The 26,319-nt window shown below is 47.7% G+C and overlaps 1 protein-coding gene across 5 annotated transcripts in view; it reads right to left on the bottom strand.

The window, feature by feature from the left end:
- Positions 1 to 26,319, bottom strand: part of scube1 (signal peptide, CUB domain, EGF-like 1) — a 52,245-nt gene that overhangs the window by 19,868 nt on the left and 6,058 nt on the right. For 4 of the 5 annotated variants that reach the window (XM_057023125.1, XM_057023126.1, XM_057023127.1 and 1 more), the window contains exons 3-6: positions 23,347 to 23,472; positions 17,828 to 17,962; positions 8,688 to 8,816; positions 8,429 to 8,545 (exon numbers count right to left, since the gene is read on the bottom strand). In XM_057023125.1, the coding sequence (XP_056879105.1) occupies positions 8,429 to 8,545; positions 8,688 to 8,816; positions 17,828 to 17,962; positions 23,347 to 23,472 (507 nt within the window). Of the gene's footprint in view, positions 1 to 8,428; positions 8,546 to 8,687; positions 8,817 to 17,827; positions 17,963 to 23,346; positions 23,489 to 26,319 lie in introns of all 5 variants that reach the window. The other variant, XM_057023129.1, reaches the window with a different exon arrangement.

The raw sequence follows: 26,319 nt of genomic DNA, 5'->3' as shown, positions 1-26,319 counted from the left end.
AAGGTTTTGAGAAGATGTGCGTTCTCTCTCTTTCTGCTCCATCTGTGCAGCCTTTCCTCAGTGGGTCCTTTCAAGTCTTCAGAATGGCTGAAAGAAGAATCTGTTATTGGCAGTTCAACAACGTTCGGACATGTCAAACAGATGGACTGGTGTGAGAGACAATGAGACAGGTGCAGATTCTAGTGGCTGTGCCAGGCAGAGGAAGCATGCGGGCATGGTGTGGCGGGTGTGGGTGTGAAGACACTGTCCCCATCTCGTCAGGGTTCAAACACAACACGATGGAGGTGTGCAGATGGTTGCAATCTCAATCCTTTACATGTAACTCCGGGTTCTTTTATTTGGTTGTTTAACTTTACGGTCCAATTACCAACCAACCTGAACTTGTAAACAAAAGGCATCGCATTCATTGGACAAGAACTTGATGACTTGATACTTTTCTCTCTCTCTCTCTCTGTGAGGAGCGTGGTGCGAGCTGAGAGCGTTCTCGTTTTGAGAATCTTTCAACCTTTTCGAATTGTTAAAGCTGTTTTCTTGTTAGGTTTTTGTGGGTATAGTTTATTTAAGTGTTGGTGGTGTCTTTTGTCAGTTTGTTAGTTTAGTTTTCGGTGTTTTGCCGTGTAACCATCCAGCGTTTGTCTGGCCGGTTGGCATCTGACGCCATGAGGCTTGGTGGTGGTAGCGGGGATCTCTCCCGGTTAACGCGGACACATGCTGTTAAGGTGGGGGCCAGGTCTCTTTACACCACGGAGGAGGTGGCCCTGGCTGTGGGTGAGGTGATCGCACATGGGTCCGTGAAGTTGGCTGCCCAGATGAACGGGGCCGTAGTCTTGCTTGTGGAGAAGGTGGAAAAGGTGAACTGCCTGGTGGAGGCCGGTATCAGTGTCGGTGGAAAGTTCGAGGCGGTGATGCCTCTGAGACAGCCAGCCACCAAAGTTACCCTGTCCAACATGCCCCCGTTGATCACAGACTCTGTTCTGTTAGTTCTGTTCTGTTAGCCTCATCGGCGCACATGAAATGTATTTTTTGTGGTGAAGTGGGACATTTACCGTATTTTCACGACCATAAGGCGCACTGTATTAAAAGGCGCAGTCTCGGTTATGGGTGCTATTTCTGTATTTAAAACATACATAAGGCGCACCGTATTATTAGGCGCATGCTGAAACATACAGTAAAAAACGACAACGGAAGTAAAACAGTGAGTATCGACACATTTATTTAACAAAATATTCATTCTTCCACCACAAAACCATCAAAGTTTTCATCTTCTGTATCTGAATTAAACAGCTGCACTATTTCAATGTTCAACATTTCCTCTTCTTAATCATCTGAATCGGACTCACCAACCGGTTCCGGTTCAGCGTTGATTTTGTTAAAGCTCTTACAATACATGAAGACGGTATCATAGCCCATGCGTCTACAATCCACCCTCATATGGTGGCATAACTTGCCCGCCGCTGCCTCATAGTCTTTGTGTTCGCCTTCCGTCATCCAGCGCTCTGTCCGTTTCCGTGGCAGCCGAGAACCACGGTGAACGACGACTTCTCGTGCCCTGTTGTGCGTATCGCCACCGTGCCGGTCCCTTTTTCTCCACTTTGTGGGTAAAGGGGTGTTAAAAGTCAGAGGGATCTCATCCATGTAGGTGATGTGGCTGGGCGCGGTTATCTTGTCGCGGCAGTAGGTGCGGAAGATGGCCGCCCTCTCCTGGTAATCCGCGGGCAGCCGATGCGCAACAGTTGTCCTCACGCGTATGGAGAGATGCCGCCTCCTCATAAAGCGAAAACTCTAAGATTGCTCGATTGCCATTTTAAGCCGCATATTCGATGACCTGCAGTTTAAAATAAGCCTCATTCAGCGAGACGCTTGACCGGCGCCATTTTAGGGTATCCTTATGCGTAGGTGTGCCGCTAATCGATTGGCGGAGCGTTTACCGTAGTGCATCCACCAAAGGCGCAAAGCAGTTTTTGGAACTCAGTCCACACACAAGGCGCTCCATATTATAAGGCGCACTGTAGATTTTTGAGAAAATCTCAGTGTTTTAGGTGCGCCTTATAGTCATCAAAATACGGTAATTAAGGTGTGTTCACATGCAGCCAAATCAACTGCGTCGGGCTCGGGGGAGCTTCCCGGGGCTGCTGCTGTGGAGCCCTGCATGGCAGAGCCTGGAGCTGCTGCTGAGCGACCTGTCACCAGAGCTGAGGGTCAGGGGGTTGACGGGGCGATGGCCCAGGTGGGTAATGATGGGAGCACAGGTGAGTGTGAACTGGTGGGTGAGAAAGGTGAAGTGAGTGTACAGGACGGTGAGACTGATGAAGTGAAGGAGATAGGAGGAGTGTGTGTAGAGTTAGGTAACACAGGTGGAGCGTGTGTACAAGGGGGTGAACAGATAGGTTAGACAGGTTGTGTGATTGAGCAGGGGGAAACAGGGCTTCAGGAAGGTGAGGTGGCTCGTTTAGATTGCTTTTACTGTTTTAAACACAATTCTAATGTGTTTAAATGTAGTATCTTGTCTTATCATGCATGTGGGTTTTACTGATCACGCTTTGGTTTTATGTGCTGTTTTCATTAACAACATTTTACCAAAAAGCGCCTACTGGCATTTTAGATCAGTTTTAGCCTCCAATGTGATTTTTAGTTACTTTTGGCCTGGTTTTAGGCAGAGTAAGGGCAAGTTTAGCTACTTAAAACAGTGGGGGGACCACGGGAAGACACAGACAAGAATGTTGTGTCAGCAGCACACTCTCAATGGTACTCGTCACATCACTGGCTCTATCAGGGATCTGGAGACTGAGATAGTGGAGCTCGAGCGTTTGAACGGGTCCACTGGAAATGGAGGATCTGTTGAAGTCCTCAAGACCAAAAAGACAGCTTTAGCCAACCTGCTGAGTGCTAGAGCACAGGACGCCCTGGTCCAGTCCAGAATCCAGGACATTTTGGAGATGGATGCACCCTCGACTTTCTTCTTCGGCCTTGAGAAGAAGTCTGGGCAGAGGAAGTTTATCCACTCCTTGCTGTCAGACACGGGGCAGGAGCTGACTGACCCGGGGCTGATCAGGAGGAGAGCGGTGGGGTTTTAAACTGCACTTTACAAGACTGATTTTAAAGACGACGAGGATTGTTTCAGTGGTTTTAGTGTTTTTAGTGAAGGACTACCCAGGGTCTCCAAGGAGACCAACTACCGGATGGAGTGCCTGTTGACAGCACAGGAGCTGCACGCGGCCCTACAGACAATGCAGGTCCAAAAGGCCCCGGGCATCGACGGACTCTCTGTGGAGTTCTACAAGGCCTTCTGGGACATCCTCGCTCAAGACATCCTGGAGGTCTTCAACGAGAGTCTCGCCACCGGTTCCTTGCCTCTGTCCTGCAGGAGGGCCGTCATCACCCTCCTGCCAAAGAAAGGAAACCTGCAGGACATGAAATACTGGCCCCGTGTGTCCCTTCTCTGCACGGACTACAAGATTCTCTCCAGGGCCTTGGCCATCCAGCTGTGGGAGGCCATGGAGCAGGTCATCCATCAGGACCAGACGTACTGTGTACCTGGTAGGTCCATGGTAGACAACGTCTGCCTCATTAGGGATGTTTTGGAGGTCTCCAGTTCATCGGTGGTGAGTGTTGGTCTACTTTCTTTAGATCAAGAAAAGGCTTTTGACCGTGTTGAACACAACTTCCTGTGGAGAACCATGGAGACATTTGGGTTCAGTGCTGGTCTGATAGCCAAGATCCAGGTGCTGTACAGTACCATTGAGAGTATGCTGAAGGTCAATGGCAGCTTGTCTGCTCCTTTTAGAGTGTGTAGAGGTGTCCAACAGGGCTGTGCCTGTCTGGGATGCTCTATGCGCTCTCCCTGGAACCCCTCCTCCATAAGCTCATGTGTTCAAGGCCTGTTTTTACTGGGTTTTAACAATAATGTGGCTTTATCTGCCTACACTGATGATGTGGTTGTTTTTATTAAATACCAAGAAGATATCCACGCAGTTATCCATGCAGTTTTAAACATTACTAATAACTAATAACCGTTCTCCCTCAAGGTCTGACCTGGAGGAGAGATGGCCTGAGATATCTCGGAGTGTACCTGGGAAATGAGTGCATGGTCAGAAAGAACTGGGAGAATGTTGTTGAGAAGGTTGATGAAAAATTAAAGAAATGGAGATGGCTGTACTTGGAGATGTATTTTAGAGGAACAGTTTTAGTTATAAACAACCTTGTAGCCTCGCTGCTGTGGCACCGTTTGGCCTGTTTCGAGCCACCACCAGGCCTGCTGTCCCAGATCCAGGCTAAACTGGTTAACTTCTTCTGGGACAGCTACCACTGGGTACCACAGTCAGTCCTGTTCTTATCCAGAGACCAAGGGAGCCAGGGCCTCATCCACCTGGCCAGTAGAACAGCCACCTTCAGGCTGCAGTTTGTTCAGAGGTACCTGACAGGAGATCCTGACTTAGTGTGGAGGGATGTGGCCAGCTGCTTACTCAGATGTGTGAGCAACTTGGGAAAGGACGCTGCTCTGTTTTTAACTGATTAAGTTTAAATTTAAGGGGGTTGCCAACTTTTTATCAGAGTGTTTTTCTCAATCATATGTTCTTTTTAAATGGAATAAGATCCAGAAGTCCTACTCTGCACTGGCTGTTGGAAGAGCCCCTGATTCATGGTGGCCGACTGGATGTCTGTAGCAGCATCATGCCCAGGCTGATGGGGGCACTGTGTGGGTCCAGGACTGTCACTCTAAAGCAGCTGGTGGAGGCAGCCGGGCCGGTGCTGGTTGACGCCCAGACCCTGAGCACTGTACTGGGACTGCAATCGCTGAGACTGGTGGAGAGGAGTCTGGAGCTGTGTAGGAAGAGGCTCTCTGTGAGAGACAGGAGTCTTCTCCTGCGGTACGGCAGAGGAGGAGCCGAGCCTGACCCCACAGATGCCTTCCCTGACCTCCAGCTGAGCCCTGGGTGTGAGGACTGCAGTGGCCCTCTCCTGAACGCCTACTACAAGAGCAAACTGGGCCTCCATGGAATAAACAAACAAACTTTATATTTGAACATTGTAAAGACAATTAATGGACTGAGGCTACTCGACAGAGCTGTCTCCGTATGGACAGACAGGCTGGGGCAACAGAGTCCACAGTGGAGGACCCTGTACAAACCCTCCATCAAAAGGAGGACTGGAGACCTGCAGTGGAGAATCCTGCATGGTGCCATCACCACAATTGCTTTTATAACTTTAAACCACAGTGTCTCCAAAGAATGTCCGTTCTGTGGTCTGTTTGAGACGGTTTTTCATGTTTGTACAGAGTGCAGCAGACACGCGGGGGGTTTTAGTGTTTTAACTGAGTTTTTTAACCATTTTAAAATCACTTTTTCAATCAATCTTTATTTGTTTATATAGCGTCTTTTACAATAAAAATTGTTTCTTGGCGCTTTATAGAATCCCAGGGCCAAACCCCAAACAAGCAACAGTGGCAAGGAAAAACTCCCCTTTAACAGGAAGAAACCTTGAGCAGGACCAGGCTCATGTAGGGGGACCCTCCTGCTGATGGCTGGCTGGATAGAGAGAGGAGAAAGGGAGAGGACAGGTAGAGGAGAGAGTAGGTAGGAGAGGAGAGGAGAGGAGAGGAGAGGAGAGGAGAGGAGAGGAGAGGAGAGGAGAGAATAGGCATAGATCATGCAATCACGCAATCATACATATAATACATACAGAAGTACATTATAATAAGTAAAGTAAGGTGCAAGTTGAGTGTGTCAGCGGGGTCGGAGGTCAGTATGCAGCTCTGAAGGTGGTGATACCTGTAGATGAATACAGAAGAGGGGGGGCAGAAAAACTACACAAGAAATAGCATCACTAGTCTACTTGATGAGGAGGAGAGGAGAGGAGAAGGAGAGGAGAGGAGAGGGAGGAGAGGAGAGGAGAGGAGACCATTTCCCAGTGGGGTGACAGAGGCCTGTCAGGTGATCATGTTTCTGGACCCCGGTAGCCTTGTCCTATAGCAGCGTAACTAAGATGTTAACGTAATGATTAGACGACTCCCCCAGTATGATAATTTGTCTGTCTATGATGATAACTGGAACTACAGAATTAGTAACAATCACCTTTTTCAATAGGTAGGTTTTAAGCCTAATTTTAAAAGTAGAGATGGAGTCAGCCTCCCGTACCTGGACAGGGTCCTGGTCCATAGAAGGGGGCCTGGTAGCTAAATGCTCGGCCCCCCATTCTACCTCTCGAGACTCTGGGGACCACAAGTAGACCAGCATTCTGAGAGTGGAGCAGTCTCTTAGGATGATAAGGTGTCACTAGCTCCTCCAGGTAGGATGGAGCTAGGCCTCTGAGGTACTTGTAGGTCAAAAGAAGGGTTTTAAAAATTATTCTAAATTTAATGGGCAGCCAATGAAGAGACGCCAGTCCAGGAGTTACGTGATCTCTTTTGTCAATACCTGTCAGAACTCTAGCTGCAGCATTTTGGATCACCTGGAGGCTTCTTAAAGAGTTGTTTGGACACCCTGATCATAAAGAATTACAATAGTCCAACCTGGAAGTAACAAATGCATGGAGTAACTTTTCAGCATAATGATGCGTCAGTAGCTTCCTGATCTTTGTGATGTTCCTCAGGTGAAAAAAGGCACTTCTAGAGACTATTTTGTTGTGTGAGTTAAAGGACAAATTTTGATCAAAGGTTACTCCAAGATTCTTTTTTCTGCTCAGGTTTTTATTGGTGGGACTGCCTCTAAAAAAACTGAAGGCCCCAAGTTTGAGATCTTAAACTTTTTATTCGCAGAGGCTAAACTAGCAATTTACCTAATACGCAGGGACAGGATCCGGGAGGGGGATACATGTGATGTGGTGGCCATGTGGAGGCATAACATTAGAGCCAGACTGAGGCTGGAGTTCTGCTTCTACAAGGCCACCACAGACCTGGAAGTGTTCCAATAGCTGTGGGGACACGAAGGTGTCCTGTGTTCGGTGACAGAGCAGATACAGCTAAAACTCTCCAACTACCTCATACAATGATGGTGTGATTGTTTAATATATGTTTTATTCTATTTATTATCGTAAATAAAAGTGGTGTTAAAAGTCAAAAAGTCTCTCTCTCTGGGTGTGAGCAGCCCTGACTCCCAGAAGCAGATCGTGGCCTGCTTCTCTGTGCAAGGCCGGTTCGACCCGAGAGCTCTGGTTCAGGTCGCCACACCTGCTGCAGCACGGCCTGCCACCTACAAGCACAACGGCGGCGGAATGACAAAAGTCAAGGTTCCAGCAAGAACCTTCTCCCAGCGAATCCCAGACAGGCTTCCAGAGAGCGTGTGGTGAACTCGAGGAAAGATTTACTTTCCTGTTGTCACTCTCCCATAAAGCTGCAACTGGGGGAGAACCAAGCAAAACATTTTTCTATGCTGAGTCTTTCCCATCTCGCCTGCTTGAGTTTAAATCCGTCAGAGTGCTCAGAAGCACCTTGGTGGGCTTCGGCACGTGTCTCCTTCCTGCACAGCCATTGCAGGAGCACCATTCCCTCCTGGCAACTCTACATTTGCTACATTCCTTCCACAGCCTATTGATGGATATATATTCAGAGGATCTTCACTGATTTCAAAGCCTTTTTATATATTACTTTACTGCTTCTCAAACTTTTCATGGGTCGTTAAACTACAAATATGAACTTAAGTAATGATGTTCCCAGAACCTGTTGAAAGCGTTTTTATTGCCATTATTAATGCAGTACAGAAACTCCCGGAGTTACAGCAGTAAATTTGAGACAAATGTGTCAAAATGCAAACATTTCGAACGTTAATTTCACAGCGACGCTACCACAAGAGAGATCAAGCAGTAAAGACGCTAAGGCATGGAATGTTTGCATTGGAAGCGCCCACAAAGCTTCCCAAGGAACCTTCTACACACCTACCGGCCCGTCTCCCGGGGTTCAGGAGAGCAGAGGCCCAGCTGCAGTTCCACGAAGAGCATGTGAACAAGCAGGCAGAGCGTTGGGACAATGGTTTGTGGATGGATGACAGCAGAGACACTTTAGGGAGATGTTCAGCCCGTGAAGGACACAGCAGCTGTGAGCCTGGGCCTCGCAGGAAAGACAAGGAAAGCCAAACAGCATTTACCAAAGGCAAAACGCTTATCTAAGAGTGTCCTCTAAAGGGACGGGAAAGGAAAGCTCTGATCTGATAAGGTCATGGGAGGAAACCCACAAACATCTCATAGGAGAAGCTCCTCTGAGATGTCAAGTTATCCTCAGGAACTGCATGACCATCCAGGAAGAAAGCTGGTCAGGGAGGCCGTCAGTTCCTCTGCTGAGTATGAAGGTTCATCAACCAACTACACTCAGGAGTCAGCAGGTATGTCTTCAATGTGTGTGTGTGTGTGTGTGTGTGTGCGTGTGCGTGTGTGTGTATGTGTGACAGAGAGAGACAGAGACAGAGGACAACAAGGAACAGGAGATGTCCTCACTCACCAATGCAGGTCTTGCTGTCAGAGTGCAGGGCGTATTTCTGGTGGCAGCCACACACTGGTCCTGTGTCTGTGTCGTCACACGTGTGCTGGCAGCCTCCGTTTCCATAGTTACATGTTACTAAGCACACATACAGACAAACTCATGTTATTCTCCTGAACTGGAACAGGTTCTGATTCACTGATCTCTAGAACTAAACCCACAGTCTGACCAGATGAGCTGATTGTTTCCTTGCTTTGGTTGCTACGGGTCAAATACGTACGTGTGCAGTCTTTCTGGTTTTTGGCCAGTTCAAAGCCTGGACGGCACTCGCACGAGACTCCTCCTTTGCCTGGAGCCTCTCTGCAGATGTGGGCACAACCATGGTCCTTGTTCATGCAGTTCATTCCATCTGTGTGGTGGACAGCAAAAAAAAGGCTTCAGAAAGTTACAGCGCCACTGTCAACACCCCCAATTCACCATCTTACCTACGTGGACCCCCCCTTTTTAATGTTACTTCATGTACAAATCTCCATTCTTTGAAAAGGAGCTAGAGAAGCTAAAGCCAGAAGAAAAGAGAAGGAACCTTTATCTTGGTTTGTTTACTGGGTTCATCAGACAAGCTTGTTCTAGTTGATCAAAACTCTGGAGAAAAGCCTTTAGGCAGGTCCGTCTGCGAAAAGCTCCATGGATCAACGTGGGTCCTTCTCGGCAGAAGCTTCACTCCCTGGTTGAACTCCTCCACCTGAGGCAGAGACTCTTCTGACTCTTCTGACAGAGAGGCAAGTACACCTCTTACTAATTCAGTAGTTCCAGTTACTATCATAGACAGACAAATTATCATACTTAGGGGGTCGTCTAATCGTTAGATCACATCTTAGTTATGCTGTTATAGGCCAAGGCTGCCGGGGTCCGGAAACATGATCACCTGACAGGCCTCTGTCACTCCACTGGGTCATGGTTTCCTCTCCTCTCCTCTCCTCTCCTCTCCCCTCCCCTCCCCTCCTCTCCTCTCCTCTCCTCTCCTCTCCTCTCCTCCTCCTCTCCTCTCCTCTCCTCTCCTCTCCTCTCCTCTCTCTCTACCCAGCCGGCCATCAGCAGGAGGGTCCCCCTACATGAGCCTGGTCCTGCTCAAGGTTTCTTCCTGTTAAAGGGGAGTTTTTCCTTGCCACTGTTGCTTGTCTGGGGTCAGGCCCTGGGATTCTGGAAAGCGCCTTGAAACAATTTTGATTGTATAAGACACTATATAAATAAAGATTGATTTGATTTTGATTTGATTTGACCTCTTAGAGACCTACAACCCATCCACTTGACTGCTAGAGGTTTAGGATGAGATCTTCCTTTTACCAAACCAACCTTCCACCTCCTAAGACCCCTCATATACCATGATAAGGACTCTCTCTGTAGGTGGGCCTAACTCAGCCAGAATAGGGACAAAGTCCATGTAGAGCTACATGAACCCCTCAGCACCCTGACGGAGGTACAGAGCTGGACCTGTGTTCCACCTTCTGGATCAACCCTGCATTTCTCGTCTCTAATTTAAGGTTCTGCCAGCAGATGAACTGTCCGCTCCACCTTGACAGAGATATTCTAAGGAAGAGGACTGAGGACTGCGACCACCCCCTCTGGTTCCCTTTGCACCCCAGTCCAGCTCTGTCCCAGATGTCAACACAGGTGTGGAGACCCTCGTCATCCAAAGCCTTGAGGATATAGATCTGACCTCCCTGTTTAAGCTCCAGTTGTGAAGACTCCCTGGGCCACGTTTTATGCAATATTATATGAGTCTCTTTTCAAATTTCCATGATTCCAATCAAGTGTTTTTACTTGAAAAGAGCAGATGGAAAAGGGAGTTTTGGATACCAACCCTGCTTTAATTAGGTAAGAAAAGCAGGAGAGAAGGTTGACGGTTCATCTTTCCAGCTCAGTGCTCAGCTCTGTTTAGATTGGAGAGGTCAACAGGTTTACAACTACTGAGGCTCGTCACCGGAGCCCCGGCAGGTCCAGATACAACACTGAGGCCCGTCTCATGGCTCAGTAACAGCACCGGTGCAGCCTGTCTCTCACACAGGCTCTCCTCTGTTCCCCCTCCGTCTGTTATCCTCCTACTCTTTCACTCCGCTGCCTTTTTAAATACATCTCTCACAGACTCTCTTGATGAGGTCCAACTATATCACAGACGTGTTATTGCAGCCCGACTGACAAAAACACACAGATGGATATCAGGAGAGTGTCATTGCCATAACACACCCAATGACTAATATCAATACAAATGCTCCAATTCGCTACTATTCTTCTCATTTTCACCAACAAGAGGCAGCTCAGACTAACCCACCCCGCTGGTTCCGCCTCACCAGGACGGTTCCAACCAGTTCCACTCCTCAGATTTCCATCTTGTTCCCAAAGATCCACTTGACACCTTCCTGTCATTTGGACGGGTCAGGTGATATTTAGGGACTTGATTTATTCATGAAGTTCCTGCATTGGAGGAAAAATCCTCTCGCCAGACCGTGCAAACGTGTGTGTGTGTGTGTGGTGTGTGTGTGTGTGTGTGTGTGTGTGTGTGTGAGAGAGAGAGAGAGAGTCACATCCCAACACTGAGCTATAGGTGCTCAGCCATGAATGTCAATGAGAGCTTCTCTTTACTGAGGACTGCGCCTTTCTAATAACCCTCACAAAGCTCTTCTGCAAACACACACACACACACACACTTACGCGAGCACTCAGCCTCACTCTTCTGCTTTCCTTTCTGGATTAAACACAACACAGCTGGTGTTTTCCAACTCTGATGCAGGATCATTTCTAAGAGACAACTTGAAGTGAAAAGTCCTGAACACTCTAAACTGTGGCTGTGAGGACAGGTATTGTCGCGTCTCCTCTGCAGGGGCGACACAACAATACTTGTTTTTAACGTTATTAACTTGAAAACGTCCATTTTGCCATTTTGTTCGTGTTATTAATGCAGCCGTCTGATCATGCTAATCCTCCTTGTTTACCATGGCGACACTGTAGGAGCACAGAACCTGCTTTTGAGCATCTCCTGTTAACAGTTTTAGAATCTGATGGTTCTGTAGAAGTGACAGGTCATCTGGAGCTCAGCGATCTCCTCTAGCGAGAAAAAAAAGCAGGTGAACACACGATGCAGTGGCGAAGCCAAGAGGCCAAAGAAAAAAAGCCTGAAACTGAGGCCTGCTTCCCAGTTCATCTAGTCTAGACCATAAAGGAGCATTTGATCCCACCCAGCTCCCTTAGGACTGTAGCCGCAGGCATCAGAAGTGGGACCATAGAAACGCACCTCATTTAAGTAACATTAGGCCACATGGTCCATATGAACCATGAAGAGCAACATCCTGGGTCAACAACCCTGCAGGAACAGAAGCAGCATGAAGCTGGCTTGAGGTTGGCTGGGTACGGTGGCTGAGAAGTGTCATACAAAGTAACATCCATGAAACAGGCTCCCCAAAGGTTGGAACAAGGATGCACTCCAAGCAACACTTGACCAACTCTGAAACAAATGAACAAGCTGGACAAATGGGACAGAATTTGATGACAGGAAGTGACCTGCAGGTCAAAGTGGCAAACTTTCCCGCAACACCGCCAATACGGTGACTTCCAGGTCACTTCCTGTCAATTTGTGTTGTTGTTTCAGATCTTGTGAAAGTGTTCCTTAAATTGTAAATTAGTTCTGTCACTCGTAAAAACTGATACCGTTTTGATCAGTTGGTTTTTTGGTTTTTGTCATTTGGTTTTGTAAACTGTACATTTGTAAAGTTGCTGCTGACTTTATAAAAGTGTTTCAGACGAGACCTCTCAGCCACCGTAGAAAATGGCCTAAAGGGGATCGTTTTCGTGTAATGGAGCCCAAATTAGCCGTTAACGGAGCGCAGCTGGCAAACCACAGCTATGGGTCTGGAAATACAAGCAGGGACTTCCGGTTTCCAGTCAGCAACACTGATGATGTCAAAGCAGGAATATTTACACAGGCCGCTCATCCACTCTGTTATTTTAGAGGCTCCTAAAAATAAAGAGAGATTAATCCTTTTTACCTAAAACAGTACCATTTTGGTTTCAGGTAGGGTTTATGAAAATTCCGCCCACGTGTAAATTCCATTGACCTTGTTTTCTGTGGTGATGACTACAGAGCAGAGGTTATATAGTAGGGCAGCCCCACCCCTAATTAAACATTTCCACTGACCAGCAGCAACTTCTGCACTAAAAATATCAGAAGAAGAGGATTAAAAGTGAATTTGTTCTGGTCCCAGGTGGCCCTGAGAGCCTGTCTGCGTGTTTCACTAACAGGTCCTGACCAAAGGAACATGCTGGTCGTTATTATTGTTGCTGTTGAAGATGTAGAACTTGTCAAAATGGGTGTCACACTCGTGCCAAAGCCGAGTGTGTGAACGGAGAGGTCTGAAAGATCATTGCTGGTTTTAATGGTTGCTTTTGACCCAACTGACCAGAACAAGACCAGGTTACTCTGCGGCCTGGAACCATGTGGTGATGGAATGAACATAAACAGGACATAAACCTCTAAAATCCAAGAGTTTGTGGTTTAGTGACGCATCTAATTGATGATGTTAACACAAATGTTGACAGAAGTCTCTGAAGCAATGGCTCCCCATGTGCCCTTGGGCCTTGGCCTGCCCTTCTTTACCTTTCCTACTCCAATTTATCTAAAGTGAGAATTCCTCCATTGTGTGTGTGTGTGGTGTGTGTGTGTGTGTGTGTATTTGTCTTGCTTGTTTTTTTCATTTTTCAGCACCCCACCACACACACACACACACACACATTCATGTCCTACTAATGAAGAAGGGTCCGTAATAATTGTGCTCCACTCTGCTGGTTATTCTAGTCGTTATAAAGTAGGACCCAGAGAGATGGTGAGATATGATGTTCGTGTCTGGTGTCCAGGACACGTGGTGTCCACCATGTCCAAACGTTGCAGCTATTTTACTGCTGAAGTCAGAGGAGAAATCACACGAGGATCGTTTCCAGTTTCATCTGCATTATTAAAGTGTGATGTGCAGACATCTATTTAATGTCTGATAGTAAATAGTGAGTAACAACCCACTGTTCCCAGCTGTAAATAACCTATGAACTGGGATTTGATTCAAGGCACTTAGTGTTTTTATTTCATGGCACCTCCACTTAAACCGCCGCTGGCCCAAAGACAACAGAAACAGAGGTGAGTCGTCTGCTTCACGCACGCACATCAGATTTTGACAAAGTGAAAGTAGGACTTGAGTATTATGATTTAGCCCATGAGCCTTTTACACGCACGCACACACATACACTCACATCATGACAGAACTGGAACATTGCTGTTTCCCACTCAAGGTTAGGAGAGTTTCATGCCAAATTTCTTTGTTCTTACCTGGACATACTTCAGACACAGCTGTAAAGCACTAGAGTGGAAACACACCATAATGGAACAAATAATTCTTGTTTGGAGGCTTTATTATCCCCCAGAGTGAGAAGCTGACACTTACCACAAGCAAAGCACCAATCCAGCACAAACTTGGATGCACGTCCTGCCTTCCACAAACAAGCTTTACCGGTGTGTGTGTGTGTGTGTGTGTGTGTGTGTGTGTGTGTGTGTGTGTGTGTGTAAGCAGACTACAGGTCAATTGGCCTCTTCAGTTGTTAACCGAAGTAACTTAAAATACATATTTGTAGACCACTATTAGCAGCAAGATCATTCAGAACTGAAGAAAGCTCAACTTCCTCAGCTGAGTGAAGGACACCCTACCCATTACAACAGCTGCATTCTGAAGTCATGGTGGTTAATTCGCTGTTGCACTCTTATGCTCTTGAGCATGGATTAATATTGTTCCCCATCATTGTTCCCCTTTGCTATTAACAAGACCTCGCTGGGCCCATCCACCAGCTCAGACGGCTCATCATACGGCTGCTATGTAGATGACACCCTGCTGTACCCATCCTTTCCCCTGGGTCAACCCTCAAGCTCATACAAGATCTCAAACTGTCTCTCAGCTATACCTGCATGGATGCAGGACCACCACTTCCACCTTAACCTTTGTAAACCTGAGCTCCTGGTTCTCCCAGCTAGCAAATCCATTCATCACACCATCACGTCAGCACTGGCACCTCATCTCTTGCTCCTACCAAGGCTGGTGAAATCTTGGAGTCACGATTGATGAGCATCTTGACTTTTTCTGATCATGTAGCCTCGGTCTCCTGGTCGTGCTGCTTTGCCATATTCAATAGCATAATAATCAGGCTGTTCCTAACCTAACATGCCCCCCCAGCTGCTGGACCAAGCCCTGGCGAGCTATTTATGATCTATCGGGGGCACAGATGCCTGGTGAGGCTGCTCCAGATGGTCCAGAATGTGGTGGTGCATCTGCTCCTCGACCAACCTAAGCAGGCCCACGTCACCCCACAGCTGATGGAGCTCCAGTAGCTACCTGGAGCTGCCCACATTAGGTCCAGGTCCCTCCTGCTGACCCACAGAGCAGCAGCTGGATCTGGTCCCTCCCCGTCTTGTTGGAGCCCATCAACCCCTCATCTGCTGCTGTCTGTTCAGACATAGAGATCCAGACTCTTCTCATCCCTTGTTTCCCGATGGTGGACCGACCTCCAGAGCCGTGTCAGAGCAGGAGGGCCCCTCTCTACCTTCAGAAAGCTCTTGAAGACACAGCTAATCACTACTCTTCTCCTTGTCATCTACTCCTTTCTCCCTCTCCACAGCTCTGCTCTGGTAGTTGGAAGTCAGAGCAGGTAGTTCAGGCCTGTTTGCTAGTATTTTATTCACGTTGGTCTCAGTTGTATAGTGGCTTGATTGTGTCTCTCACTTTAAGACGCTTTGGACAAATGTGTCTGTAAATGACTAAAATGTAAATGTAATGTAAAGGCTATTGGAGCGATCACCTGAGTGACAGCTGCCTGGTGCAATGAATGTTTTTGGTTCCTTAGAGGTGTCCTGAAGAAAGCAGCAGGAAGGAAAAGAACTAGCTGAGGGAGATTGCTGTTGGACACCGCTGCTGCTATTCCTGGGAGAGGACACAAACATCTCATTGAGGACTGCTAGACCTGGAAGTGAGGTTCGGGATGGGGGGGCGGGCACTCCGGGAACAACTGCAAACATGTCTCAGAGCAGTAGGAGGCACACATGACAAGGCCTAACTTGGGGGCGCGGTGGTCCAACAGGGTATTTGTTTCACCGTTAGCATTCAGCTTGTCTGTAGCAATCAGTCATTGATGAGCTTGCACACCTCTGGATGACAGTGGTTACTCATGGAAATGCTCGAACTTCTCATTTGACCTGAAGCCCCAGGGGAAGTGGAGGAAGACTAGCAACGAGACTTCAGGAAAGTGGAAAATTGTCCCTAGCGATAAAAGCTAGCCCTAGTGTTCCTTTTAGCACCAATGAGGAGAACCTGCCATTTGTCACAGTTGCATTAGACAATGTTAGAGAATGGATGAAGAGGAGGAAGAGGAGGAGGGGGAGGAAGAATGAAGGTTTGTGAGAATCTGTGGTACAGCTGCGTGTCACCAACATAGAGAGCTGAAGACATCTTACTCCAGAAGAGACAATAACCAGTCTGTGTGGCAGCAGCAGTGATGAGACAGCTGTGTAATTATTTTCTTCTCCTGTGAGATTTGACTCACGCCTTGAGTAAAGGAGGAAGTAGGTATATGGACGTATATTCACAGGTCGGTTTAGGGGCTTCAACCAAGCAAATATGCTTCTATTTCTGCATGTTTGGTCTCTTCCTGTACCCAACTCCACAGAGGATCCTCTGAACATCCACACACTCTTCCAGAAGCTCAAGCCACTGGCGAGAAAAAGCAGGGATCAACAAAAACTATCTTTTCCAAATATAAATTAGGTTTTTGAAAGCTGTCAGGGGATCATTTAGCGTAAGGGTTATAGTTTCAAACTAGTTTAGAAATAGCAAAAACACTAACCCTCTAAAAACAATAATAACACTAATAAGTTTCATGTTCAACCATTACATACATGTTATTATTTTGCATGATTGTTTCTTAGTCCTCACTCATTTCCTGTTACACTCATGAAAATGGGCCGAACACGTGTTGGATCCGATCTGCGAAGATGATTCCAGCCACCACGTGATGGGGTCAATTTTCATTGCTGCCTGGACCCACATTTACAAAGGCTGTCTCCCGACCTAAGACAAACCCCAGGAGACTGCAGCCCTTACCTTTATGTATATACTGTATATATGTCTTATTTTATTTTATTTATCTCATTCTAGTGTTGTCTTCTTTATGTTGAATGTTGCAGCGTCACACCAAGACAAATTCCTAGCTTGTGTAATACTGTGTATTACATGAACAATGGCAATAAATCTGATTCAATTCAATTCAATTCAATACCTAATTGGGACTGCTCTGGTAGGAGACCTCTGCTACCAGGAACCATAGTCTCGTAAACCCTAATCTTAAATTGTGCATCACAGCTCCAACTCCACCACAGCTTCCTCAGAGCTTAGAAAGCCTTTGGAAGCTACCAGAAGCATTCAATTAAAAATGGAATTGGATAAAAAACAACAGGTATGGATTAAGATGAAGTGATAAGCAGTTTTCTCCCCCTTCAACCAGAGGTGAACAGCACCACAGCACATGGGTCCTTTTCACCATCATCATCACTCTTATGTTCAAACGCTGCTTGATTCCCATTTTCAGCCAAATATGCCAAAAACTGGATTTTAGGTTTCATTCAATGTGTGTGTCTTCATGTGTCTCCTCCGAAGACTTTAGATGTCAAGTCTTGTCTTCTGAACACATCAGAGGTTTCCAGCTGTTTGCTATTTACTTCCTGTCACACATGAAGCTAAAATTTGCCGACACTGGTGTTTGTCTCGACTACCTATCTGCCTTCTGTGATGACTGAAATGTTCAACACATTCGATTGTATTGTATTGTAATCAGATTATTGTGATCAGATTATTGTAATCAGATTATTGTAATCGGAATATTGCAATCAGATTATTGTAATCAGAATATTGCAATCAGACTCATGAAACATGCTGTGGATCCTTTGTGTAAATGTGTACATTGGTGGGAAAATCTGGGAGAAAATGTGGCAACGGTTGAGGCGCGGCACCCAGAGGTGGAGGGGGACCCCACCGGTGGCAGTGGTGGGGATGCTCTCCCTGTAACGGCCCTTCAGAAGAAACCACATGTCCAGATTTAGACCAGCTGATTGTAACTTCAAAGTCAAGGAAAAGCAGCGGGACCTGGACAGCAGCTAGCATAAACTAGAGGGAGATATTCTGCTCAGAATTCAAAGCATTTCAAACATTACAATGAGTTTTCCTGTGTTGAGCAATCAGCACCTATTAATTTTCATCACCTCCCCAAAATTTTTTTACTAACTTCCAAGCACATTATACTTTGACACCACTGAACAAAAATGTTGTGGGTGGTCAGTCCTACCGTCAGAGCGGTGGATGCAGGTATGCTGGTTGTCACTCAGGAAGAAACTGTCGGTGCACTGACATTCGTAGCTCCCCATGGTGTTGACACAGACCTGCTGGCAGCCTCCGTTGTTGTCCTTACACTCGTCCACATCTATTAGGATGGAGACACAGAAGCAGTGGTAGCAAGTTAGAAATGTAGGCTTCGGGGCCAACATGTCTGTGGAGCTCAGGGAAACATCTAATGAGACTGATGACACTGCTGTCAGGAATGTGTATGTAAGCACACACACACACACACACACACACACACACACACCACACACACACACACACACAGAGGCACAGCAGGAGGGGGCAGACAGCGGACAGGCGCCTGATCCAGGATCTGTGTGTGGCTGAATCAAACTGCTGCCACTAAGTGGTTAAAGGTCTGACGAGCGGCACCTCCAGTGTGTGTTCACATGGGTGCGTAAGAGTTTAAAGGGCCCCTCTGTGCCACAGAAGGGGCAGTAAATTTCCAGCAGGGCATTTTGACGGGACTGAAGTTAACCGTGCCTGCGCGTTTGTGCACGTACACGCTTGCCTGGGATGGCAGCGTTCAGCCTGTGAGGTGCTGAAGTGTTCGGTCTGTGGTGGCGAGGTCGACCATCAGTCAGAAGAGACGGGTTACGTAAACTCAATGAGACAAAAGAGTTGCTATGTTGCCAAAGACTCAGTGAAAATCCTGCCATGACTAAATCCATTACTGCATACTTCAAATACTGCCATGACACAACCACACTGAATACTTGATCACTCTGATGATCTTGGCCAATCAAAACTGCTATTTCACATGTTACAACAATCGTCTGCAGCACAAAGAGGTAAATTAGCTCAAAGATGTTCCGAGATTGATGCTTTTCAGGCTGTCTGCAGAAACCACACGTCCACCAGATATTATACCCTGACACTGCATTGGCCTTGCTCGATTTGCACTTTGGAATATAGACTCACACTGACCAAAGAAAAGAACCAGTCATGGTGCCTGACTTAAGGGTGTTGCTTCAGCAACGGCCATGACGACATGCTGATAGCGCCCCGATTAGAGACGATTAAAGATGAGTTAGGAGACACGCTGATGCCAGGTCTCCCCCACCTCGTGTCCCAGAAGGGAGCCAAAACATCTGAAGGGGGCCTAAGCATTTGGCTACAGCTCAAGACTTTCACCAAAGTATCCTGAGAAAACCCTCACAGACACAGGAAGGACCTCCTCGTAGAAGGCCTGAACCTTCTTGCCCTAAGGTACAATGTTGCCCACTAGGTGCCCACTAGGTTATTGGGTGTCAAATATTATCTCGCCGTATATTTGTAAAGTATGAGAAAGCTGAGAAAGTTGAGCTGAGCTGGATCAGACAGGATGGGATGTTCGGGTGGTGCAGATCACGATTCAGGGGTTTTTTCTGAAAGCAGAACTAAAGTTCATGAAAAGAAGTCTTGCAAAGGTGCCTGGTGGGTCCAGGAGCTGTAGAGGCATGATGAACAGCAGGAGGAAGAACAAGAGATTCTCATTGTTCTGGATGCCAGGTCAACGGGACAGCGGCCGTTCTTCAGGTGTTTTGGGTATGATGATCATGGTGGCGGGTGGGAATTATCCAGTAAGGTCCTATGAACAGTCGGCCCACCAGGTTAGGTCCAACTCAGCAACCATGGATTTTAGCTGAGGGCCGAGGAGCTCTTTAAAAGTCAGCACAGGTGAATCAACAGGTACGCAGCCCCCATGATGTTGAGCAGCATGCTAGCTCTCTGTGGCTGGCTCTGTTGGTGGTCTCAAACTAGCAGCAGCAGCGTAGGTTGTTGGCCTGTCTCTACCCAGGCTGGCTTTCAGGCCAAGCTCTACCGTAACGTCATTGATTCACCAGAGTTCAAGCTCAAACACATTCCGCTTCACAGAACAGCGCAGGTCTTTGTGCACTCCTGACTTTCAGAGATGGCAGAAATGATTGATAGGATTCATTTTCAGGCTGAAGCAGGAGGAAGACACATGGGAGAAGAAGCTGCATTGTTCCCTGCCAGCATACTTGTATAAATATAGCTCATCAAGTTTCAACCACAGCCTTTTTGTTGTGCGTGTGTGATGGTGCATGTGTAAACATGCGTGATTACACCAAATGAGGATGTTCTTGCCACATCAGAGGCCAAGGTGGGACAGTGAGCACATCTACTGATTCAAGTCAGGGGCTTTCTGACTGGTGTCGCAAGGGTTGCATTGATATCCTGCCAGATGTGAAGTAAATTACAGTTATGGGATGTTTAGCAAAGGAACCAGTGAGGAACACAAGCATCACAGCAGGCTAAACCTGTATTCATTACTGGAATATCGGAGTAGAACCTGAGGCATGTTAGCAGCCTGGCGACGGCGCCGCAATGGCGCAGCAGAGCAACACCCAGAAATCAGACAGATATCTAGATGGCCTTTAGGACACGGGCTGGAAAGGCTGGTTTCAGACTCTATAAACCACGATCAAGCCACGTAAGGCTTCTTGTTAAGGATGAATCACAAAAAAAGAACAAATATTGACAGTTCCACTCACCTCCGTTTCCATATGATGCCAAATAATTCTTTTGAGGGTCAAAATTGTGGACTTTGCCTATTTTCTGTTCAAATACTTGGAAGACAGGCAGCGCCTCACCGTGTCTCGCCTCAGAGGTTGAGGGGTGTGATTGGCCCGTTGCTGTTCTCCTTAAGTGCCTGTGAGGACGGCAGTACCCTGCCTCAGAGACAGGGGCCACTGGGGAGCGCACAGCTTCTCCTTCCTGTGCTCCTTCTCCCGGTTGGAACTGTGCTCTGGCTGACCTTTGAGAATAGAAGATTCTAGTTCTGGAATGAGTAAATCCTGATGTGGATCTGGAGCGGATGGTTGTGCCACCCTCACCCACCCCCTGGACTCCTTGCTGTGCTGCTACCTCTCAGAAGTCCTCATGCAACATCAGAGACGCATCCAACAGAAAATGAACTGAGGGGAAAATGCCAGACGGTCACATTGGGCCCAGCTGTGTCCTCCCAAAAGCAAATAAATAAAGTGAGAATCAAAAGGACGGAAGGAAGCGAGTGCAACCACTCGTTAATCACAGGACAATTAGGCAGTCTTTCATCAATTAGTGCCATGACTTGTTGACACGGTGCTTCTGGGAGATGATGTGAGACATTTCCTGTTTTGTGTTTATTTAGGTTCCCAAAGAGCTGTTTGTCAAGCTGGATTCAGAAAACCACCAGACTGAAGGCTTCACAATTATTAAAACCCACAAGTCCTTTATTGTTTTTTCACAGATGGATTCAGAATCTGTCAACTTTGATGAAAAAACAAGGTTTTGTGCTGCTGTTTAGGCCCCGTGGCCAAAGACCAACTTTTGTCTCCTCCAGGAGTTTAGACTCAAAGGTTCAGGGAGCAACTTCAGGCCGTGCAGGGCTGGCAGCACGCTGAACCCTGCACAAGTGTGTATCGATCCTCTATGGGACGGGAGTCCAGGTCATGGGACGAGACCCCGGGTCATGGGACGAGACCCCAGGTCATGGGACGAGACTCCAGGTTATGTGTTTGCCAATAAGCCCACATGCATTTATTTGGTAACCAGGCCTCACAGGACACGATTGTCCTCTAAAGTTGGTGAATGTGCTGCTGAATCTGACATGATCAGGCAGGTCTAAATAGAGCCAGTTGAGGCATAAGGGCCAAGGGTCCTGAGGGTCCTCTGTTAAGCATCTCCACAAGCTTCTCCATCACTGTTCAGGTCCGACACACCATCACTTGGGGAAGATGACTCCTCCAGCAGCGCCCCAGAAGAGGACGAGAAGAACCAAAGTGACAAACGGAAGGGAGGCAGAGGGACAACAGAGGTTCATCGTTTGTTTGGAAATTCACCTTCCTGGCAATCCCATGGCAGAAGGAGAGAGCTGGGAAACATATCCAGGAGGAGGAGAGGAAGGCTAGCAAGGCTGTGCTGACTTTGACTGCGATCCCGCAGATCCAATTTCACGCTTTACTGCCTCGTTTGAACTCAGTCACCCTTTTTTAATTGCAGCCATTCATTAGGGCTCAGCCTCAGCCACTCAACGTCCAGTAAAAGCTCCGATTCAACGTCGATGTGGGCCGGTTTCCCCATAAAGAGCAGGTGATGACAGCTGCTAACGTTTGAATAAGCCGCACCAGCAAGCGTGCGAACGCCCACCAGCATCATAGGAACCAGTTGGGTTTGTGACAGGCTGAACTCAGAGGAGCTCCAGCCGCTGGTTGTTGAGTTCGGTCCGTCTTCTGGAACAAAAACCCCAGGTGAGAATGACACCACTATTTTCCACTGCCTGAATATGATACTCTGCCCTAAAGTGCGTCCTTCTCCTGCTGTTTCATCGTTACTCCCCTCCGCCGTTGGAAGCTAGTTCTACACGCGCTGAAGCCACACATGTGGGCCATCGTTACACAAAGACCAAAACCTCTAACCTTTTTAAAAGCTCTTTCCTGTCATTGAGAGAAAAGTGCTGTTTGTTTCGGTCCCTCTGGGTTTGACTACAAAGTGTTACCAGCTAAAAGCGGCCGAGCGCGCCGTGGTTACGCGCACTGGGCTCGCCATCGCGATGAAGAGACAATGAGCACATTTCCCTTTTAATTAGCGTGCTATGGCTGAGTGTGCTGATGAGGGGCTGTGCACTCTGCGAACGAGCTGCACCAGGAGGCACCGGATACAGACGACTCCCACTCCTCAAAGTTGACAGGTTGTTTTGCTGATTTGCCAAACCAAACCTGGAAGACTGAGACATTTGGCTGAGAGCGCTCTGGAACTCTGGTGCTAAGAAATGTTGTTTTCATCAGCGTTCTGCCTAATGACACTCCGACTTCTGTAAAATGTATCTTGGTTAGTGTGGCCAAACATGACTCAAGCAGGAGAGGCTGGAGGCCATTTGGAAGCTCAGCACACACGTAGATTTTAAACAGTACTTTTGTTTCAAATAGTTTGTGGCTGGAGGAAAAGCTGAATTTGGATGGCAGCGCGTCTTCAGCTCTGTTTTATATCAGCTGTCGGAACGTCGTTCCACATCTCAACAGCTCCTCAGTGCAGCTGGCTGCTGCCATTAGCTCACCAGCTCCCACTTTACCCATCCCAACTAGGGAGGAAGGAGATGAAAATAACGGCAAAAATGCCTCCAGCAAAGCTGATCAACAGGATCAAAGACAGAAAATTCAGCCATGAACATTCTAAAACAGGGATAAATAAGCTAGGTCTGCGTTAAACAGCAGGTGGAAGACTAAATGGACCGGCTCTGTCAATAATAGAGCGCTGCCAGGAATCTGTGAGGGAACACGGAGGCCAAGCTAGTTCCCAACAGGACGGAGAGAAAAAGAGCAAAACTGGAGGGTGCTCTCCAAATGATGAGAGAAGGACTCTGGCAGCTAGAGCCAGAGGGGTTGTGAAGTATAGGGACAGACATGAGCACATCCACTGGAACATCCCAGCATTTCGGCCTGTTAAAGCGCTTCAGCGCCCGGCTCTGGCAGGTCTTACCCAAACAGTTGTGTCCATCGTGGGCCAGCATGAAGCCATCGTAGCAGGTACACCTGTAGTTTCCAGGGATGTTGATGCATTCATGGACACATCCGCCATTGTAGTCGTTCTCGCATTCATCCATGTCTGAAAGAGAGCAAAGCTGCCATTGGTTAGTCTAGACTGGACCTGGGGGCTTCCATCCCACCCTAACACATGTTCTATTTATGGACAGACGTGTACTGGGCTATACGTCCACCCAGACGCCCACAATACCTCACAAATATAGGATCATTTTAAAGTGAACTAAAGAAGAAGCACATTTCTGTCCCCTTATTCTCTCTGGGAGAATGGCAGGCTCCTCCTCCTCCTCAGCTTTGGTTGGAAGAGGAGGGGGAGGAAGAGCAGTGGTCATGAGGACAGATAACAAGCTTATGAAATCAAACGAGTTTAACAGAAGCCAGCGACGACAACAGCAACTGTCTCTCGCTGTTGTGAAGTCATCCAGAAAGACTCGTCCGCCTTCTTGTTGCTATAGTAACGGCCTGATGCTAATCAGGGAAGGATGTTAATGAATGAGAAATAAAGACATGGGAAAATGGCATATGTCCAGAGCTAAAGGTCGCTAAACCAATCTTATAGTTTTCTCTTTTTATTCATATGTGAATGAAAAAAATGGCTCTAATATTCTTCTTCTGGTTTGAGCTTCGACGCAGGAGAGAATATCTGACGTTTCTGATGCAACAGCAGCACCAAAAGGTCTGGAAAAGCCGTCCACTGGCATTATCGTCCCAGCAAGCGTTTGTTGAATACTTTCAGATGCCCATCAGCGGCTCCGGTTGCCAGGTTTGATTTCTGCTAGCAGAACAGAAACCAGAGCTGCACGTTAACACTCACACGGCGGAAAGATGCAGCGACTCCCGAGCACACCAGGGAGAGCTCAGAAGAGCCCCAGTTCCTTACTTGTGGACTTGTGCAATCCCACAAACAGTCCTAACACAAACACTCCCCCGCAGTTGATTAACACATTTGGCCTGATGATCGTCGTTATCGTGGCTTTGAAGAGTCCAAAACTCATGAATGTAAACAGGAGACGCTCGCGTGAGAGACGGCAGTTGGAAGAGGAAAATCAAGGCCGCATTCAATGACAACCGGCCCACGCTTTTTCTCGGATCCCACCGATAAAAGCGAGGCATGAGGGTTGCTGTTTCAAAGAATCCACACTGCAACAGTCATTGTGACGACCTCACCTAGCACGAGCAGAGGCCCAAATGCTTGTCCCTGTCTTGTCCTAAGAGCATTTGCAACCAATTAGGGTGAGCTGGGGCAGGCGAGTGTTTGGGGGAAGCGGGATGGGACACTTTGCTGTAGCGCCAGGGGTTAGCCTGCCGGAGCCCCTCCTCCATGTTCTGCTTGTCATGTCAGGGATACAGACAGGTCAGATCCAGGGGCTGATGGGGGATTAAAGGCAGCAGTTGAGGGGGTGCCAACCACTGTGGTCCACTCAGGTGGTTCGTGCTGGGGTGCGCTGCAACGCTGCTGTTTAAAGCTGATAAAAAGAGCCAGCTGGGTGTGTGGCTGCTCCTGGACGGGGGCTACTTGGGATGATAATCCATGGCCCCCCGGGACACAGTGGGGAGGGAAATACACACAGTCATGACAAAAACGGCAGGAAGTGGCTGACTTGTGCGCCAGACTGACAACAGAGAATGCTGCTATGCTAGCATTGATGCTAGCACTGATGATAGCATAGCGCCGTGTCCCGCTGGACTTCATCATGCATCGGTCTGGGGGGGTGATGCGGGAGATTTACAACAGGACTTAAAACAGAAGAGCTGCTACTATTTCAGTAGTCAAACATGAGGAAGCCATTAAATCACCAAGTGTTTAGTTAAGAGTCATGTGCTAGCTTAGCGCAGCTAATCTGCCTTTAGCCATAAGACAGTCACTGACACTTCTGAGGTCTGTCTCTCTGCCTGTCTGCCTGCCTGCCTGTCTGTCTATTTGTCTGCCTGCCTGTCTGTCTCTCTATCTAGCTGCCTGCCTGTCTGCCTGCTATTATTGTTCAGAGCTTCTCAGGAAGCAGAGAACCATGAGGATCACTCAATGTATTGGGGTGTCTGTGACAGATGCGTCTGGCCTCAGCTGGTTAGGGTTACTTCCTGGCCCTGAGCTGTTGTTGACATCTGTCAGCAGCACGTTGACAGTTTTGGCTGTTGGTTGGACACATTTTCTTATGATGAGAAGCTGTTTATGCTCCACGGCTCATCAAGTAAATTAGGAGAGTCCAGGAGACGGCTGCCTGGTTCTCTGACCCCACCCTCTGAAGGCACTTGATGAAACCTGGTCATTTACTGCATTACAAAACAGAAAATGGAAATGAAAATGAAATCTGATCCTCCTAATGACATTAGTAAAGACCTCATGGCAGGAGACGGACCTGGAGGAGCACTACCCAGAAATGGTCTCATCTCCGGATCAATGGACAGGTCCATGAGAGGACTAATGGAAATATAGCTCTAAATATTAATGCCATCTAGTGGCCAAGCTGCTTCTGAGATGCACCTGATGGACCTGAGATGTTCTTCATCAGATGTCTCCAGCTTCTCCCTGAAGGTCCAGATGAACATTTTTCAACCACAATGTTTTCACAACTGACATGATGCTGCATTTAGATTCTGTCCATGAAACTTCATGGAACGAGTGACCGGAGTCACCTCTGTACAGATGAACATGTGTGTCCATCAGGTGGCAGATAAGGTCGGGGATCAAACCTGGGCCCGTGGGCCTGAAAGGGTCCAATGCCAGAAGACTGAGGTTCAGACCGCAGACAAAGTGACCCAGTAATTTTCTGGCACATCTCCCATTGGTTCCTCCCAGGAGAAGCTGTGTCTCTATAAAACAGGTCAGGTGCTTGTCCCTCGGGGGAGGGGGCCATTGTTCTGATGATGAAGACACAGCTGGCAACCAAATGATTCTGTTTCAAATCAACTC

Source organism: Takifugu flavidus, chromosome 22 (genome assembly GCF_003711565.1).
Source record: "Takifugu flavidus isolate HTHZ2018 chromosome 22, ASM371156v2, whole genome shotgun sequence".
Classification (NCBI taxonomy): Eukaryota; Metazoa; Chordata; class Actinopteri; order Tetraodontiformes; family Tetraodontidae; genus Takifugu; species Takifugu flavidus.
The sequence above is the reverse complement of the archived record's forward strand: the minus strand, read 5'-3'. Positions and strand labels throughout refer to the sequence as shown.